General features: G+C 42.8%; 1 protein-coding gene across 1 annotated transcript in view; it reads right to left on the reverse strand.

The window, feature by feature from the left end:
• The window catches only part of LOC114064754 (protoheme IX farnesyltransferase, mitochondrial), a 101108-nt gene that overhangs the window by 73401 nt on the left and 9247 nt on the right, over positions 1–18460 (reverse strand). The window contains exon 4 of the mRNA XM_027898074.1: positions 15792–15916. Within this exon, the coding sequence (XP_027753875.1) occupies positions 15792–15916 (125 nt within the window). The remainder of the gene's footprint in view (positions 1–15791; positions 15917–18460) is intronic.

The following is an 18460-nucleotide window of genomic DNA, read 5'->3' on the forward strand; positions in this document are numbered from 1 at the left end:
CCAAGAGGTCTGATTAAAGTTTAATTATCTTAAGGACTTGATTAATCAAATTTGCTGTTCTCCACTGCGCTCAGTGAGCTTACGTGTGTAGGCAGGGACGTGCCTGTTGAGGGAGGGATGCTGCCCTGCACACACACTGCCACTGTACAAATCCCTTCTGTTCCATCCTGTATCCCTGCCTCCACCCTCAAGGACTGTTGCTGGAGTCCTCCTTTCCCAAACAGAAGTTCATAAAACAAGTAAAGACAGTGACGATCACAGGTATGGAACAGGTTCCATATAGTAGAACCAAGATGGAACAGCTTTCCTCAGCCTGGAAAAGGGCAAGAGAGGAAGAATATGAAAAATGTCATAAATGACACAGGGAACAAACAGGGAGATGAGGGGTCATGGCCTCTCCCAGGGCTAAAAAGGGGAACTGGATAAATCTGTGGAGGAAAGTTTTCACAGATACAGAGACACCATCGTTGTTTCAAGGAGTCCCTGACACAAAACCTGCTGGAAAGCCTTCTGAAAACACATCCTCTCATGCCTGTGATGTCTTAAGGTTAAGAATCTACTACCATAGAACTCTCTTACTGATTTTCACCTTCCAAAGGAAAGCTGCCTTTTCCATCTCCACTGCAAACAAGTGTGGTGGGGAAAGCTCGGGGGATGATGAAAAGGAGAAGGAGCCTCAAGAGTGCAGAAGGGGGGAAGAGCTGTTGGCTGTGACCAGACTTGCCCAGGAGTGCCCCCCATCCCTGCAGGCACCCAGGGGGCTGGTGGGTGCTGCCCACATCCAGAATCCTCCTCCCAGTGCTGCCAACAGGGCCAGGAAGAGACTAATGAGGAGATCCGATGGGTCTGAGACAGGAGGGGTGGCATGATTGCAGGGCATCCATGATTCCTGCTGGAGAGAGAATCCTTGATCAGACAGCCCTTTGGCCTGATCTGGCATGGGAGAAACTAAGAAAACAGAGCTTGCTCACAATTTAAAACAAGAAGGGAAGGCTTTTTACAGTTACTTGTAGAAGTGCTGTTTGTGCTTAGCACTGAACAGGCACTGAAAAGTTGAGCTTTCCCAAATTTTTCCTGGAGAACACTGAGCAAACCAACCCCACCATTCCCCACGTCCCACCTGTGACAATGACAGATCCCCAGCTTCAGGGATGCTCTGTGGGCTCAGGATTTAATGCTAGTGGCATCTGAAGCCATAAAAAGAGACTTATGGATAGTTCTTGGAGCACTCTGCCTCCTGCCATTCCGAACAACTCAGCAGCCTGGGATCTGTGTGCTGCCCTCAAATGGAAAAACCTGTTCATAAATAAGTCAGAACCCATCACAATTAAGCTACTTTCTGTATTGAAGATCATAATCGAAATCAAAGAGATGATTTACTCTGAAGATTTCAAGTGACATCTGCTGAAATAAAAATATAGTTCGGAAAAAGATTGTAAAAAGATGACTACGTTATTACCAATAACTTTTACATCTGTCATTAATTTTCACTTGGTTTTATCTGCTCTCCTAGTCTGCATCCAATTTCACATTGACTTGTGTTTTATTACAATCCCAATGCGGATCCCATCAACCGAAAAGACTAATAATTGCCTACGAAATGCCTATGAAATGCAGCAAATAGCACGGATATTGTTTCCCTTTTCTTAGCCAAGCACAGGGGCTTGAAGCAACTGGCACAAAGGACCATCAACAGGCTTGAAACTGCCTCTTTCCAGAATGTAAAGTGGCTACAAAAACATCTGTACAGAGCAGAACATTTCCCCCCAAAGCTGGAAAGAGTTAACCAAGTTACAGTGCTTGGGTTTGGGAACGTTCTCTGCGTATCCCAGACAAACTTCCCCCACTGACCATAATTTAAGGCAACTTTTTAAAGAGCCCTTCAAAGCTCAGCTCTAGAGAAAACTGCTCAGGCCTGTAACAGAATCTCTCTTGCCTTCCTCCCCTGGAAACACACCGAGCTCAAAAGGATACGTTTAACACCCAAGGGTCCTACCTGTCTTTAAGGAATTTTTATAAAGTAGATGGTTACCTCGGGCTATTTAAGTACTTTGTAGTAAGACATCAATGGCATGTATGGAGATATTCCTTTGATCATTACACCAGTGGAAAAAAAAAAAAATAAGAAAGCAACCCCTAAATCTTCCACATATAAATTTACGCTTGGAACTCAGCGACGTAAGAATCATCATCCTACAAAACCACAAATAGTATCCAATTTAGTCTCTGTGTTCTCACTCATGTGATAGCCTTTGATATTCCCCAGGATGAAAAATGAATACATTTTACTACAAAGATGATTTGTGAACAAAGCCCTTTTTATTTTGGTTTCCTATTGAAGAACAAGAAATCTAAAGTTAAAGGGGGAAATCAATAGCTGGGCTAATTATTAACCAAAACCAATGATAAATGAATGATATTCAGATCTTCTCTTTTGTAATTTCTAGCAGCACATTTAGAACTTTTTTTTTTTATTATTATTCTGTTTCCCAGTTCAAATTTCAAATTATCATTAATATGAGACAGAATTTAAACTGTTTTCACTTTCATTGCCTGCACTGAAAATAGAGAACCGTCTTGCTTTGGCTGTATAATGAAGAGCCTCAACAAATAAAAAGTTACACAAGCCTTATTTTAAGGGCTGCTCTTGAAGAGGAGAGGAGGATGTGAACATCTGTGAAAAACAAGTGCAGAAAGAAGACTAAGATATGTAGATAAATCATTAGTTATATTAAGATATGAAACAGGCACCCAAAGAATGGCATAAAATGTAAATGAACTTTGGGATCTGGTCTCTTAATTTGACAGCTGTTTGACAACTGCAAAATGGAAAACTGACCTCAGACAACTGTGTATAAATGAGACTATTAAGCAGAAGAATTTCACATGGAATGATACAATATACACGGCAGTAACTCCTCACATGGGAATAGATAAATGCAGACTGGAATTTTTATTGTCTTTGAAGGTGGTGATGTTAAAAAGACTTGAATTTCACAGAGAGGAGCTCTATGCTACATTATCACAATTACTGCCACTTTCTGAGACTGTCGCCTGCACAAGGAACAGTCACACACAACTCCCAGGCACCGGAAAAAACATACCCAGGGCTTTGTACCCAACACATCCCCAGTGTCTGGAGACACAGAAGAAAAGGTCTTCTGCACTGGAGCTGCAAATCTGAAACCAGCAAAAGCCATGGGATAACTTCTTTGAGGGCTTTCTTTGGAAGTCAGGGGTAGTCACAATTACATGTGGAATCTGTATCAGCAGAGCAGCACCAGAACAGACACTGATCTGTGGAGAGAGTGGCTGAGGGGAATATCCTGCAACTTTGGCCTCTGTGGAGAGATCTTCTGGGAAAGAGTGCAAGGCAGGAAGGGGGGAGCTTCTGCCATGAATGCCTGAAGCACAGCTTAAATCTGATCCTCTCAGCAGTAACAGAGAATTAAACACAAGACAGGGAGAAAGCCTAGTTTGGGATGTAACCAGCCATTTCTGCTCATTGTTCTGCTCTAGATCCCACTGAAAAGGGCAGATCTTTCAAGAGCATCCCCAAACACCACTTCTTCACATTCTCCAGCAATGCAAAGAGCCATTTGTGATAAATATGTTTCATTCCAAAGCATTTAAGCTCTTGGTTCTTCCCTTTTATTTCTCTCTTTGGGACTAATACTTAAAATCAGCCTTTCCTACCTCTCTTTTTAACCACAAAAAACCCCACAGAGGTTGCACAACCTGCAACAGAAGAGACAAGAAAACCACGCAAGCACTTGCAGCAAAATTCAGACTTGAAAAGAAAGGTTACAGCTCTCCAAGCACAAAAGGTTACAGTGACAGCAGCCAAAGCAAAGCAGCTTTGGGGAGTCAAGTGAACCCAAAACCTGGACTTTTGGCTTAAAAAAAAAAGCAAATAGAATACCCTGAGTTGGAAGGGCCCTACAAGGATCACCAGTCCAACTCCTGGCCCTGCACAGGACATCCCAGCAAATCCCATCCTGTCCCTGAGAGCAATGTCCAAACACTCCTTGAGCTCTGTCAGGGTTATAGCCATGACCACTGCCCTGGGCAGCCTGTTCAGTGTCTGACCACCCACCTCTGTTCATTTCTAATTTGCCTTTTGCTAAAAGCTCTCATTCTTGTTTTCAAGAGGTATTAAATAACCATCTTCTAAATGTCTTCTCCCTGCCAGTTGTGTTTTTACAGACCTTCATCACACTCTGCCTCACTGTCACCCACTTAAGGCTATTCTAATTATGGCATTGTATTAGTACCACTGATTTATTCTTACACAATCCCAGCACAAAAATAGCTCTTAGAGTCCAAGAAGACTAGTCCTAGGTATGACCAGAGCTGTGGAACCACATCTGCACAATGACTTGAAGAAAGTTTGTGCTTCACAGGTTATCCATTTTCTCTGAGTCTCGCAGTAATTCTAATAAAATACTTAAACTCTCCCTACAAAACTTGCACTGCTCATGAGCCTCTGCATCACCTCTTGGCCCCACTTCAAAAGAAACTTCAGAAACATCCAGATCAGGAGGGAGTTGAAGTCAACCGTCATCTTACAGGGGAGGCACGAATGATTTCCACCAGGAGTGGTCCTCGCCCCCAAGACTTTAATCAAGGATGAGGAATGTGCACTCCACACGCAGATCGGAGTTCAGCATCTCCCCGTTACGGCTGGAGCTCTGCCAGCCGACACTCTGCGTTTGTCCCTTCCAGACATGGCTCTGCTACTTATCCTCAAACCAACGGGAACTTTCCTTGGCGTGAGGAAAACTCAGCTGAGCACAAAGGAGCTCCCACTGCTGGGAATCGCCCGAGAAGGACGGTAGGAAGACTTTGGGAATCCAGCTGTAACCAGCACAAGCAGCAAGAGAGACACAGCAGGGCCCTCCCTTCACTGCAGCTTTATTCTCTATTCCCAATCCTGGCTGCCTGAGGCATTTCAGACATACACTTTTATAATGGATGCCCTTCAAAGATAATATTTTGCTTTTAATGCCCTTTCATAAACACAAGGCATTCTGAGTCTTAATGCAGCTTGTAAAAGATTATTATTTTAAAAAGTATCTGATTTCAGAACATAAAAATGAGTTTGAAGCTCAACTATCCAGACTGCTCTAAAATGCCAGCACCTTTATGGTACTCTCTGAAGTTACAAGGGATTGTCATGTCTCTGTTAGGAGCATCAACATAAATCTCGACTGTAATAAGAAAGAAGTCTTAAAAGGAGAATTATAGGGACAGATTTTCATCTCCTAGAAGTCTGGTTTACTTCAAAAATTTACATAATCTATACAGATCCAGGCAGAGTTAGCCTTTAGTGACCTGAGAATACCAAACCTCAGAGATTTGCAGACACGTTTGGTTTGAAGTCAGAGCTTATATTATTAAGCTGTTATAACTCTTACATCTCCATCCACGTGTCCCATTTTATTTCTTGCCTTAGTTTAATGATACTTCCAACATGTCTTGTGCTTTTTAATCTGGATGATGCACCTAATGATTTGGGTATTGAAAACTAACCTCCTCCTTCGGTTTCCATGCAGATCCCATAAAAGCCAGAAGAAATGGATTACTGCCCAGAGCTGTGGTTTACTCGTTCATTAAACAGCTTATGCTTAGAATCCTCTTAAAAAGTCACTTAGTGGTAAATGGCTATTCGACACTACAAATAAAAATTGTCTAAAAAGAATTTACTACAGCTTTCTATTCATACCACTCTTATAATCCCACTGGGGATACTGCTGAATTTTTTGGTGTAATTTGGACGGCCGTTTCCCACCAGAACCCAAGAAACTGTGGAGCAATGTATGCATATATAATCTACACCTTCCCAAGGAATGTGTCAGATGCCCACGTACTTAAGGCATGATGAATTTTCAAACGAAAAAAAAATAAAAAAATCCAGCAGTCAGCAACTGTGGGTAAAGGGATCTTTTCAGGACAACTGACAACTGCCCCAAGAGTTGGCAACAAGGATGTTGCACATGCCATGTGTGCTCATCCTGCCATAAATTAGGCAGATCACGAACTGGAAACCCCTTGCACGGCGTAGGCGCGTTTCCAAGAACCAACATACCTTGCTAGCGCCTGGAGCAACATCCACCCCAACCCGTGAGCGGCAATACAGGGAAAAATTAAGAAGCGTTCTATGAGTAAGAATATTAATCAGCATAAATCAAGCCTCAATGAGCTTCTTGTTTCTTGTGGGATGTGACGCGTGTTGGTTTTCAGCCGGCTCTCGGCTGACGCGGCTCGGGGGCTGAACCAACACTCGCAGGCTCTGACAAATCTTAATACTTCCTGCAGCACTTCCAAGGTTCAGTTAAGTCACGTCCAGAAAGAAGATGGATGGTCCTTGAGTTTTTACATGCTTAATGCAGCTTGTTTCCATTCAAGACTACATCTGTCACGACAATAACTACCTTCTTTGATTTCCACGCACTAATCAGCTCGGTTTTCAATCTTCTCTCTATGCTCCCCTGAAAAAGCAAAGTGTGTGACTCAGAGAAGTGTTTTGGTTTTTAGAGGCAAACCCACATACCTTCACACTCTGTAACTTCCCAGACTGCAAACACTGCTGGACACACACCATTACCTTCTTACGCTGGAAAAAACACCAGACTCTCAAGACATTCTTGCAATACAGATATTAAATTACAAAATTCTCTGCTACCACCACAGATATGAAGAAGGATCCCCTGTTACCTGTATCTGCCGTGACCTGCAGACTCTACTTCAAAGACCTGTTAGAGTGCCTTCAAAAAGTTCATGTTTGAGTGCCAGAGGAGCAGATAACTATTGCATATGACAGGGAGTTTTCCAAACTGGAACCAAACCCACCCATCAGTGCATCCCTTTTGTCAGAGAGTACCTTGTCATGTTCTCCACGACCTGCCACCCTGACAATCCTCGAAGTGCTTTTCCAACAAACTATTTATGGGGTTTGAAGGAAAAATCAAAATAATTATGTCACTGTGATATCTGTGCCAAACTACCAGGACAGTGAAATTCTATTTAAAGATAACAGAAAGGGACCCATGAGACAAAGGAAAGAAGAACTGAAATAATGAAGCACTTCTTACTACACTGTCATCAGACTTTCCAGTATTTATTATTGCATGGGCTACAGAGACGTTCACCAAATGTGCACCACAGATGCATTTGGTTACACCAGGCTCCTACAGAAACCTAAAAAGGTCCCCCGAGCTTCCCCACATGAAAAGTCCCCAGAAAACAAGAGTTTCACCTCTCCAACCTCACAGTGGCAACAGGCCCAGCAACTGCACAAGAATGGTCCTTTCCACTTTCAGTGGGAACATCCATACCAACCACTCCTCCAGCCTTTCCTAGGAAAAGGTGTGCTAAAGACCCTCCCCACCCCATTCCTTATAACCTCTTCTTCCTTCTCTCTACTGAGCTACGGAGATGATTCTTATGGGACACCTGCTTGCCAGGTCAACGCTGTGTATAACAAAGTCAAAGCATAATAAAACTTTGTCTTAGCAGCACAGCAGTCATGCAAAATTCAAGTAAGAGGACTTTTACACCACTTTACTGCACATAAATCCTTTCCAAAATTAAGGCAGAGTAGAATCTGAACTCGTGGCAGTTACGTAGTATTTTTTAACAGTGGAAATTCAAAGAGAATCCCAAAATAATTCAAAAGGGAAGGGGCTCTAGGAATGCTCTGGGTTTGTGTTTCAGTGAGTTATTCCCTAGAGAAATGCTATCGGTAGAGGGTTTCAGGGAACCAGGAAATCATTTTCCTTCACCCTTGTGAGCTGTACTTCACCACGCTCTTGCTCTTTTTTTGTACAGCCCAGTACACGAGGTCCTGGACTGCTGTTTCTGCAACTGTCAGGAGTCTAACTCAAGGCAATAAACAGGATGAATACGGCACCATTTAAATTACAAAAGGCAAATGACATTTCACTACTTATCTAATAAGGTTAGAATTTAATACTTGCATTGCTGGAGAAATTCTCAGCTATTTGGAAATGTCAAAACACCTATTTAAAGACTGACAAAAAAATATCAAGTAGTCATTTTCACTTTTCCTTCTCTAAGCTTAGAAAGGCAATACCCCTATGGATCAAAAGGCCAGATAAATCTTATTAAGCACTAGGTTTTCCCTTTTGTCTAGTCCTCTCTCCACATTCCATCATCTCAGCCCTTTGAAATTCCTTTGTTCTGCCTGTGATCAGGGCTTCCGGGGGAAATCTGGCATTGGATCTAAAGGGAACCCCACACCACTGAAGTATTCCTGACAATTAATCATTTGGTAAATGACTCCTTTCTTTCCCCCCCCCCCCACCTCGCTTGCCCCCCGGTGTGTCCAGGGATCCTGTGAGTGTGGTGCTAAGGGGACCAAACTGTTGCATCCAAATGCATCATTTGGAGGATCTCTGCGTGCACAGAAGGGGTTTCTGCAGTTACCACCCAAAAGCTCCTGTCCATCACACTGGTGTTTCAGGATAACAACAGGAATTTCCTCTGTCTCTCCTCCCAGCCCGTGTCCATCACCAGTGCCTGCTTGGATGAAAGGAAGTTTGAGCTGGAGAGAAAGAAAACAGAGGAACACAGAGGTGGTTCCCTTCCCGCAGCCCCCACTCTAAAAATTCCCCTTTACCACCCCCTTTCTGGTGTTCATTTGGGGTATCAGAAAATGTAACCAGGGAGAAAAGGTGAGCACCCACCACCAACTGCCCTGCTAATAATGGGACTGACTTTGTGCAGCCTTTATCAAATCAGGAAGCATGACGAGCCAGAAAGAAGGGGCACAACATTAAAGACGTTTCTTATCCCCTATTTATGTTTGTGTTGGATTTTGATATGAGATGTAACAGGAGAGAAAAAATCAAATCAAAACATTTTGATTTAAACTCCCCTAAAATCTGAAGCTTTATGCTATTAATGAGAGCCAGAGAGGGAGGCAAAGTAGTAAAAAAGGTGTCATTATACTTAATTTCACTGTCTTTGCTGAACATCACACTTTGGTGACTGGGTTACTTTGGAGCTAAGGGAAGCCATCCACTTTCTTTCCAAGACTCTTCAAGTACCACACTCACACAAGACGCACATGAGCAAAGAGAAATTCCTCCAACAACGATCTGCATTAATTTATAATGTTTTCCCAAGTTTCTGTTGTAGGTCAAAACAATTTAGGCTTCGCAAAGATAATCTCTGCATCTGAAATCTATCGGTCCTTCCCAGGGTGGTTCTTGTTACTGCACATCATTTTCACAGCTCATGAGATCCCAGCCACTCCCACTCGGTATCAAGGATTCCACCACACTAACTTGATCCAACTGCTGCAATTATGAATCATCTGTCGGAGCCCTAAGTTACGATCTTCAGTGACCACTAATGAAGGCTGCCTGGCAGTTCAAAATACCAAAGCACATCTATCAGCACGCTTTGGAGCCCGGGATAGACTTCCAGCGCTGCACTGCTCTTGTATTTATCATCCACCATAATTTACATCCCAGGCTGCCTCCACCACTGCCAGTGCCGCGCCCCGAGTCCGGCACCAGGTTTCAATAACCCCTCCTGACAGTCGTTTGATCGCTGGTGGGGGGGGAGCAGATGAAAGGCCAGGCCGGCTGCTGCAGGCACTGGGCTCAGTCAAAACAAAGGGACTTCAGAGGCAGACAGAGATGCATCAGGTGTGAATCCCAAATGAGCGCCCGGGAGTGCGGCTGATTGACGCGCTCCCATTCCCAGCCTGCCGGCGGGATCGCTCCGCAGGCAGGAGGGGAAAGGTGCTATGAGCCAGGCATGAAACATTTGGATTTGGAAAGCCAAGACCTCGGAAAGTCACTTTAGGCTCTTTCTAAATCACTTTAATCATTCAAATATCTTTTTTTTTTTTTTAAATACGCTAGATGGAGCGAATCTTGTTGGTATTTAAAACCAGCTCTCTGGTTCCAACGCAGCAGTGCAGTTATCTGGGAGGGGAAGGAGCAAAAAAAATAAGTTTTCAGAGCTTTCAAAAGTGGCTGAGACAGAACTTTGAAGAGATTACTTGGGAAAAAGCTCCTGCACAGAGTGGAGGTGGGTTGAATGATCTGACAGGGGTCAGCTCCTCCAATTCGGAGCAGAGCATATTCATAAATGTTAAGCATCAGGATAAAAAGTTCCCACTCCATGCCTTCAGACATTCAATAAAACACTTATTTGGTAGGAAAAGTTTAAGAACTGTGAGATAACACCAAAACCACACTTGTTCTCTTTTGTGTTGACTTTCTCTACTGGGAATAAAGAGAAGAGGGGCTGAAGGGCTGCCAGGCTCCTGCTATTTTATTTTTCTACTTCTTCAATCTATCACTAACCACCAGTTTCTGCGCATTAGTTTAACCCTTGGGGTGGTTATTTTACCCCTATTGCTTTAATCCTTACAACAGAGTTCTTACAAAAGGGGTTTTTGTGGGCAGCAGGTGAGAGGGGGGATTGTTCTCCCCTGCCCTGCTCAGGTGAGGCCCCACCTGCAGAGCTGCCTCCCCCTGGGGTCACCAACACCAGAAGGACATGGAGCTGCTGGAGCAGATCCTGAGGAGACCATGGAGCTGCTCCAAAGGCTGAAGCCCCTCAGCTCTGGAGACGGGCTGGGACAGCTGGGGGTGATCACCCTGGAGAAGTGAAGGCTCTGGGGAGACCCTACTGAAGCTTTTCAATACTTAAAGAAGACTCAGAAGATGAGAAAAAAGCTTTTTTTTTATCAGTGCCTGTTGTGACAGGACAAGGGCTGATGATTTTAAACTCAAAGAGGACAGATTTAGACAAGATATAAGGAAGAAATTTTTTTCAGTGAGGATAATCCAGTGAGTGGATTAGAAACTGGAAGGAAGGCTGCTCTGTTTTGACTTCGTTCAGCCCGGTGCTCATCACTGCAGCATCCAAACGACCTTCACAGTTTGTCTTAATATTAAGGATCACACACAGGGTCCATGGGCTGGCAAATGAACTCAGACCCTGAGTTTCACTCCATTATTTTAACACCAAACCCGTCTCTCCCAGCCATTACAGCCACATTTCTAAGGGATCACCCCTGTCAAGACAGGACGACATCAAGAGCAAAACGCAGCCATCAGCTCAGACCCCGAAGGGACAGGGACGTTAACTTACATTTGTTCTCTCATGCTGGTTCACATATTTACTGTACTCCTCATTTTCAACTCTCTAACTTCAGCTAAGCCATTCAGCCCAGCCTGCTTCCTTCTCAAGGTACCATCAGTCAAACCCAAGCACATCATTTTATCTCTCGGTTACTAAACTCAAACCATTTTAAACATCCTGCTTTCATCTTTGGAGCTCTCTCCCACTTTTTAACTGTGCTGCAGTTACAGAAGAATGTACTTGACATATAAAACGTGCATGTGATTCCTTTAACATTTTAATGCCGTGTATTGTGTTGTAAACATCTCTTCATGTTTTATCTCCTTCTCCATAAATCAGAGCCGACTATCTTAGAAGTCTCAAAAATGACATGTTTTCTCCCTAATATAAATGTAAGGCTCCACTCCTTGAAACTTGAGTCAGCTCTCAAAAATCATCAAAAACCAGAGCTACGAGAAACTAAAAGATTATCAACTAACTTAATATAATTTTCTCCTGCTCCATTTCTATGACAGCCTGGATTATGGGAAAAAATAAGTTGCAAAAGTGGTTCTTCCCCAATCAGAAAACAGAGGTTTTGCTTATTCTGTTTTGTAAGTTGTAAGGAACAACACACAACCCTACAAGAGTCAGGAATATAGACAGCATAAAAGTGATATACTAGGAATAACTATTTGTTCTATTCAAGATAATCATGCAGATGAAACCCCAGAACATATTTCCATTTCCTTACCACAACTGCAATTAATAAGGCTGATCCCTTCTAATGAGATTTTCTGGAGGTTTTGGCTAGCTTAAGAACGGTACAGACAAAATGTGTCTCAACCTCTTCCTTGGTTAAGTGCATTAAGTGTCTGTTTTCTTTTTTTTTTTAATTAACCCCCACTTGAAATAATTGGTTATTATTTAAGTGGTTTTATTTTTAAAATTTATTTTTAAATTTCATTTTTAAATTTATTTAATTAACATTGGTTATTTTCAAAAGGCAGAACACCAGTAAAAAAACACCTGTCCGGAACAATTTTAAAGTTACTTCGAGGATGGAAAAGAAGAAAGAACGCCGTTAGAAAAAGAGGGATGAAAAGAAAAAAAAATTAAAAAAAAAAAAAAAAAAAGAAAGAAAGAGGCAAGCAGTTTTAGCAGGTGGGGCTGAGAAGTGGTGACATGTTGTAGTACAATTCCGAAGGGCCGGAGGACATAACGCGGTGTCGGGTGATGTGGAAGAGAAGCGGGGAGCGGCGGCTGTGGGAGCCGCGGCGATGCTGGATGAGGTGCGAGGTACAGCCCTGAAGGATTGTGATAGCCAGGGGTGAGGCAGAGGCACAACTGCTGCTGGAGGACAGGGCAAACAAAACACTTTCTGCTCCCCGGCACCTTCCCGCGGGAGTTTCCTCCCTCGCAGCCCACAGACCCCAACAGGAAAACCCGGGGACCCGCCGATATTTATCCACAGCCCCGGAATTCACAGCATTTTCCTCCGGCCTGGGAGAGTCTGCTCCTCTCAAACTACCGTCTGACATAAATTATTCCAAGATTCATCTCCTGACATTTTCCTACACAAATGTTTCCAGGAGGACCTTGCTGTGGAACAGGCACCACGTTTCCCCCTCTGTACCTTTTTTTGTCCGTATTTTCCCGGGGCGTTTTCCAACACAACTTTTTCACCCTCGAGTCACAAAACAGTAAGCCACCAGCTTCTTAAAAATCATTATCCAGTTTCACAGAATCGACATCAAAATACGCTCTTTCTATTTGCACATTTAGAATTTAGAATCTGTGGGCTGTGAAACTTGTTTGTAAACACACAACTGTGGCAGATAAATATCCAGACTGTACTTCTATAAACAATTAAAAAATACAAAGTTGTCAGTTTACATCAGGCTTTTTTTATTGCTTTCTTGTTAAAGACAGTGAAAGTGGGGTAAGAATCTCCACTTGGGCACATTTTTGTAACTTTCTGGCTCTTGTAATTAGGAAAAAACAGGTTTAAAGTATGACATACACCCATCTGAAATCAAGGAGAAAGTGATAATTAGAAGATTATTTCAGATAAACTTTATAAAAGACAAAAAAAACCCCCAATGTTTTGGTCTGTGTGCACAGGTCTGGCTCACTCCTATTAGTTAAGTCAACTTAAATAGTTAATTCAGCTTAATTCACTGGGGGTAAAACCCTCTCAGCTCCCACCACATTGCTAAAATCAACTGGTCGAGAGAAGTTAAAAAGGATAAAAAAAACCCCAAATCACAGAATTTGAACAGTCAAAAGTCTGTATCAATACTTCCACGAGTGTTATAGAATCCTTATTACATTTTCGCAGGGCCAGGCTCCTCACATCCTGTCCTAAATCACGGGCAAGAATCTTACACAGTCGACACTTCACCTTCCCACGACATATTTGGGGACTGTAAATCGTGCATGCAGATTTATCAGGGAAAACGAGGAGTGGGAAAGATGAGCTGCCCTTAAAGATGTACAGATTTATGGCAATATGGGAAGTGGGAAGACGGTTATCATATAAAAAGGTCCTTAAGGGATCGCAAGGAGCACCGAGGGAAACATGAGTCATGAGCTGCCAGAGAAGTGGATGCGTATGGGGAGCAATGGACAGAGCAAAGTAGCAATAAAGGAAGTTCCAAGTCAAATGTGCTCCTTCCCAAAGGTCGAGACGGATACCCAAGCTTAAAGTATTTATGGAAAATTAAATTCCCAGCCGGTTCAGACGCAGCAACACCGGGAAAGGGACACTCAGCCACTGAAAGGATCCATTGATAAACAAGGTCATAGAGCAGGGCTCTTTCCCTTTGCCTCGTTACCAACTCTGCTCCTTTATTTTCTTTACGTGGAGTAGTTGCCTTGGAGGTCTCTCTACACGGGCCAAGTGGCTCAACGTGAGCAAATGTGCAAATTTAAAGTGTTCAGCTGAGATTGAGAAAGACACTTTGTGAGGCTGGAGAAACTTGCAGTGAATAAACAGTGAATTACGAGCCCAAGCACAAAGTCACTGCACTCCTGACTTCCCCCTCTTATCCCAACAAGGCTCAGAAGTGTCCGACTGCAAATTACACCACAGGATTCCTGGTCCTCCCAAGTAATTGAGTATTTTAAAAAGTGGCTTCCAAGAGCTTAAAAAATTGCTGCTTTTGGGACAAAATATACCGGGCAACACATGGATACCGAAACAAAGAAAACCAGTTATTTGTTTGCCAATGTCACCTCTAGGAAAACCTATCAAAATCTCAAGGCAAGTTGCACAGGAAACTCTAAATAAGCAATAATTGATTCTCTTAGTCCAGTAGTATCCACATCAAAGGTGAAAGTAAGTATGACAGTATATATTTCAAAGGATAACTCACAAATGCATTTTTTAATATCAAAAAGGCAGTAAAGCAAAAAAGGGAGGTAAAAAGTGCACCTCTAAAATTGTATCAAAAGCCAGCAAAGCTTCCCCTTAGTTATGACAGCTTTTCTACCCAGCCCTTGTGTGAAAAATATGTAATGATAACCAAATGTATTCCTCAGAAAATAGTGTGACTTACTTAAAATTATTTTTTAAGGTTACCTAGGTGTTTTCAAGTTAGGCAAGCTACATAAACATTTCCAAGCAAGTAAAAACCACGCAGCATCCTTCCAATTTTGCAGAGAAAACAGACACCAAGTTAGCTGCCTGCCCCAGTTTTAAGCTCAGTGAAAACAAACAGTAAAACCTGTAAAAACAATAAACAGGACTTATTTCAGGCTGAGCAAGATGTGTGCTGATGGGTGCAAGCCCAAAAATCACACTGAGTGCCTTCAACTGAGGTGTTCCCAAGGTGTAAACATCAGAGCCCAAATAAACCAAGGTGAGTCGACCAGGAAACCTCCATTATTGGGGTCCCAGGACTCACAAGTGAAAACATGAAGTCCCATCAAAGGTGGCAGCGCTGCTGCTCCTTCTTTTTCCTGGTCATATTTACAACTGAGAGTGACTGCGGCTACTACACTTTATTCATCACAAGTGTTGTTACCTGTTCATTGCTTGAGCTTCCCTTTGGGGTGTAGGAAGAGCCCAGCAGCAGCTTTGCTTCCCAGCTGGAGTGGAGGAGAGCTGAGATCAGATCAAGCTCCACAGGCATGTTGGCACACGCAGGGAAGTTCAGGCACCGGAACATCGTCATGGAACAACCTCCACACAGTGGAGATTTTCAGTGCATTCTGCAGATGTGTAGGAGATACCCTGGACAAAACCCCACCAAATTCCCACTACTGACATTTTAGAGAGGTGCTCTGAGCCACTTTTTTTACACAGATCCAACAAGGTCATGCAATAACTCATCCAAAGAACCAGGCCCGTGAGGCTGGAGCCCCCGCTGGCTATTCTTACGCTCCAATTACCCAGTTCTTCCTCTGCCATTTTCAGGGATCCAGGCTTGGTATTACCAAGATAAACATTATTATTGGGAGGCTTAAAACCTCATCAACTCCATTCTGTATAAACAACACTGTGCCTAGCAACTCCAGTCGAATTCCCAGGCACACACTCCTTCCGTGGTGTCAGTTTTAGCAGCCCAGAGCTCACACGGCAGCTGAAGGCACAGCACTCCCAGCCACCCAGTCACGCTCCCTGGCAGCCTTTCAGGAGCCAGGATGACACCAGTTTGCTGTTCAGATGAGGATGGACTGACCTGGTTGATGGAGTTGGCAGCACAGGACGCCAGGCCAGTTCCAAGGGAGGCCAGCAGGAAACAGGGCAGGTCAAAAGGGACCGGGGCCATGGCAAAGCCGGCGGACGCGGTGCTGACGACCAGAGCTGCAACACAGGGAGGGCACAGGTCAGAGCATCCACCAGAAACCACCTCCTTTGTGCACAACACTGTAATTAAGGCTTTCAGACTCTAAGAACCCATGTGCAGGTTAAGCTTTTGCTACTTTTATGGATCACAGTAGCTCCAGGAACTGAGTACAATTAATAATAATATTCTACATGGAGAAGTCAAAAATCAGAAGAACTGTCAGGGATGAAACAAAAACCACAGAAAGATCAGTATATTAGTAGAAGAGGTGAAAATAAAAAGCCACAGAATATTCTGAGTAAAAATTCCATGGGATGTGTTATCCTGATGAAATTAAGTTCTTCAGTCTGAGCAGGTTGAGCTTTGCTGGCTGGGCTATCAATCTCACCGGGGAACCCACCAGAAAATACACTGTTCAACACCTGAGCTCCTGCCAGTTGATTGCCCTCCAAATTATGAATTATTTTCAGTCTCAATCTTAGTTATTTATCAATTTTTTCAAACAACAAAAGAATGTTCTCCAATCTGAGGTTTGGTAGGTAAACAGAAGGTAGAAAAAAAGAGGTAGAAAAGAACTTAAACAGCAACACCTGTGGGATGGAAAGCTCTGGGATGAGTCCTTAACCTTTGCAAAGCATCAGCTGAAACAGGGAAAGGTGAAGGCAACCGAAAAGACAAGTGTCAGACAAGCCTCGTTTATGTCTCTGCATTCCCTATTTTATGGATTTGCCCCAGGACCAAAGTGCCCCACTCAACATGTCCATGTTCCAGGAACTCACGTGTCACTGCAACGTCTAACGGGGAAGAAAAACAGTAAGAAAAATCCCCAAATGAGATAGATGTTTTATATCAAATTAGAGCAGGAATTTAAGCAGTGCAGAGCTAAGAAGAGACTCAGAGCATGTAGCCAGTAATTTCACTGCACAATCTCTGCTCCCACTTGACTTGCCCATTTTGGGCTGAAGGCACAATCACATCATCTCAAGGACCCGACAGCATTTATAGGCCTCCAAATTTGAGTGCATTCATGAAAATCCATTTCAGTGTTGTCATCCAAAATTATAACTTTTGTACACTACTGCAAATCACATCCCTTAAAATGAAAGTTACCTAACTCTCAATCCTAATATTGTAATTTGCCAAATAATAGGTCTCACGAACATCACTTTTGGCAAGAAATAATATGACATGGCAAATTTCTTATACTATAAAAGTCAGCACACTTATGGAATATCTTCCTCGTGACCTTGAACCTTACAATCTGAAATTAACAGCTATTAAACAGAAAGTATTTAAATTATATTCCGCATGTAATTACATGTTCCAGAACTCAGTCAGCTCAAATCAAAGCACCAAAATGTTCTTATCTTCCTGAGTCCTGCAAAGTCTACCATTTGTCTGAAGCTAAATACAAATAAATAACCTCTGCTGACTGAAAATACCTGGATTATCTATTAAGCAGTGTTACTTGAGATGAAAAACTAAATGTCATGGCAGCGACCTGTCAGCAAGGATGCAAAGTGCTCATTTTAAGAGCTGTGCCTGCATAAGAACCTGAGGATTTAATACCAAAAAACACGGTGAAGAAAACTTGCTGCTCATCAAAACTTTTCTCTAAGCATTAAAATCCACTGGTGATTGAATATTATTATAAGAATATACCTAATATTACGATAAGCATTTATTATTTAGCCTTGTTATGGCGTCACAGGTTTCTTCTAAAATGCAGTGGATCTGTGACAGAGCTTTACCCTCTGAGCAGCCCTGAAATAACCACAGATTCTGCTGCCCCACCAGACGCACAGACATGAAGGTACTGATTGTTCTGAAAGGCTGGACCCATTTATTATATAAATACCACACCATCTTAGCTCCCAAACTTCTCGGTAGAGTGCACAGGAAAACATGAAATGCACTGGGTCCAACTGAAGAGTTAAAAAACGCACAGAAAATGACAGTGAACGGTGGCGTTCGCATTTCTGAGAGTGATTACATTCATTTTTTTGCATAATAAATCACACACTCATTTCCAGACAAGAATTTAATTAAAACTTATCTTAGAGAGCACTTTACACCAATTTATTATGGGAAAACACCAGCTCATTTACTGGAGAAGAAAGGTGGAGCAGATTGGCAAACAGTCAGTGTAACATTAGCACTACCCTGACCCCAAAGAAATTCGAATACTGTACAGCTACAGCACTAATTAAAGTCCCCATTGATTTCTCCAGATTAATTTCAGCCAGTCACTTCAGTTTGACTTATCAGGAGCTCATTTAGAAAGGTTGCAGTACATCCTCTCCCCTATCCCATTTTAAAGCAGGTATTTTCTGTTGTCTGGGCAGGGTTTGCACACCAGGCATTCCCTGCTTCCCTCACTACCCAAATATTCCAATGCAACACATCAGCAGTAAACAGGAAAATGCTCCCTTTGGATTGGGAAGTTTATTTTCTTTAACTGTGGAAGCAATAATTTACTCTTCAACTTCCCTCGTTGGAGGAAAAGTATATTTAATTGAGATCACATCAAGGGAATGAGGTCATTGACTCTGTTTGTTTTT

This window comes from Empidonax traillii, unplaced genomic scaffold (genome assembly GCF_003031625.1).
Source record: "Empidonax traillii isolate 1590-97213 ecotype Southwest subspecies unplaced genomic scaffold, ASM303162v1 scaffold577:size403777, whole genome shotgun sequence".
Taxonomy (NCBI): Eukaryota; Metazoa; Chordata; class Aves; order Passeriformes; family Tyrannidae; genus Empidonax; species Empidonax traillii.